At 49.9% G+C, this 1562-nt stretch overlaps 1 protein-coding gene across 2 annotated transcripts in view; it reads left to right on the forward strand.

The window, feature by feature from the left end:
- mlh1 (mutL homolog 1, colon cancer, nonpolyposis type 2 (E. coli)) overlaps positions 1-1258 on the forward strand; it is a gene marked incomplete at its 3' end in the record, with an annotated part of 10166 nt that extends 8908 nt beyond the window's left edge. Inside the window, 5 exon segments of one of the 2 annotated variants that reach the window (XM_014005456.1) lie at positions 400-508; positions 587-650; positions 747-911; positions 989-1081; positions 1154-1258. In XM_014005456.1, coding sequence (XP_013860910.1) covers positions 400-508; positions 587-650; positions 747-911; positions 989-1081; positions 1154-1258 — 536 coding nt within the window. 2 annotated transcript variants of the gene reach the window in all.
- Positions 1259-1562: the final 304 nt, after the last annotated feature.

The raw sequence follows: 1562 nt of genomic DNA on the forward strand, positions 1-1562 counted from the left end.
TATATAAATAAAACAAACAAACAAGCCAGAAACTGCTTCTGCTTTTATAAAGCCTCTCAGCGGCAGGGCTCGATCCGTTTCTTGTTCCGTCAAGAACACAGATTTTTTTAAAAAGTTTATTTTGTTTCCATGGCAACAGAACAAACAGTTCGGTCCTCGTGGTTTCGTAAGAGTTCTACTTCCTGTCTCGACTCACGGTTTAAAAAAAAAAAGTTTCAGATGGACGAGCTGCTCCGTCAGATTTTAGCTCGTCTGTAAAATAAACAGATTCTTTTAGCTGTTTGTGGGTCTGCGGCCATCTTGACTCTTGTTTTGTAAACAAACAAACGTAAACAAACAAAAATATGTAAACAAAAACAAACATAAACAAACAAAGGTCCTGTCTGGGTTTGACTGCAGGTCTTCAGGAAATGCTGCGGAGCCACTCGTTCGTGGGCTGTGTGGACCCCCAGTGGACTCTGGTCCAGCACCACACCAAGCTGTACCTGCTGAACAGCACCAGGCTCAGGTGTGAGCGGCAGGATCACGGCCCGGTCCGGCCGACCCGGTCCGGCCCGGTTCATTTCAGTTTGTGTTTCTCTTCCAGCCAGGAGCTCTTCTACCAGATCCTTGTTTTCGACTTCGGGAACTTCGGGGTCCTCCGGTTGTCTGTGAGTGGACTGAACGCTGTGTAGGCCCCGCCCCGCCCCGTCCCGCCCCCTCCATCATCAAACGGGTTCTACCCTGGTTCTGTTTGGGTTTTTCAGGAACCGGCCCCGCTCTACGACCTGGCCATGTTGGCTCTGGACTCGGAGGAGAGCGGCTGGACGGAGGAGGACGGTCCTAAGGAGGGTCTGGCTCAGTACATCGTGGACTTCCTGCGGAGGAAGGCGGAGATGCTGGAGGATTATTTTTCTGTAGAGATCGATCAGGTTAGAACCTTCGGCTGATTCTCGTAAAGAAAGAGCCGAAACGTCCCTTTAAACCCCGCCCCCTCTGTCCCCCACAGGAAGGGAATCTAACGGGCCTGCCGCTYCTCCTGGACGGGTACACCCCCATCATGGAGGGCCTGCCCATGTTCGTGCTCCGCCTCGCCACCGAGGTGAGCGCCGCCGGGCGGTGGGCGTCGCCCTCGTGACCGCCTGCAGCTAAAAGGCGTGTCTTTGTCCCGCAGGTGAACTGGGACCAGGAGAAGGACTGCTTCAGGGACTTCTGCAGGGAGTGCAGCTCCTTCTACTCCATCAGGAAACAGTTTGTTCTGGAGGCGGAGCCTGGCCAGGTGAGGGGGGGGTGCTGATGGATAGGTGTACACCTGGTTTTAGAGCAGGTGTCTGCAGCCCTGTATGTTTTACCTGCTCCTCTGCTCCAACACACCTGATATGAATATTTGATTATCAGACTTCTGCAGTACGGAGGACCAACACTGACATAATTAAAAATAAAAGCAAAATTATATGAACCACTAAATAAATACTTAAAATGCAACAATTAAATAAAGAAAGGAGAACTTTATCTCCTGTTTTATATTTTAATTGACTTTCATATTTATTTTTCTAGGTTAGCTCCAACAAATTAGTCTATAT

This window comes from Austrofundulus limnaeus, unplaced genomic scaffold, assembly GCF_001266775.1.
Source record: "Austrofundulus limnaeus strain Quisiro unplaced genomic scaffold, Austrofundulus_limnaeus-1.0 Scaffold30, whole genome shotgun sequence".
NCBI classification, from domain to species: domain Eukaryota; kingdom Metazoa; phylum Chordata; class Actinopteri; order Cyprinodontiformes; family Rivulidae; genus Austrofundulus; species Austrofundulus limnaeus.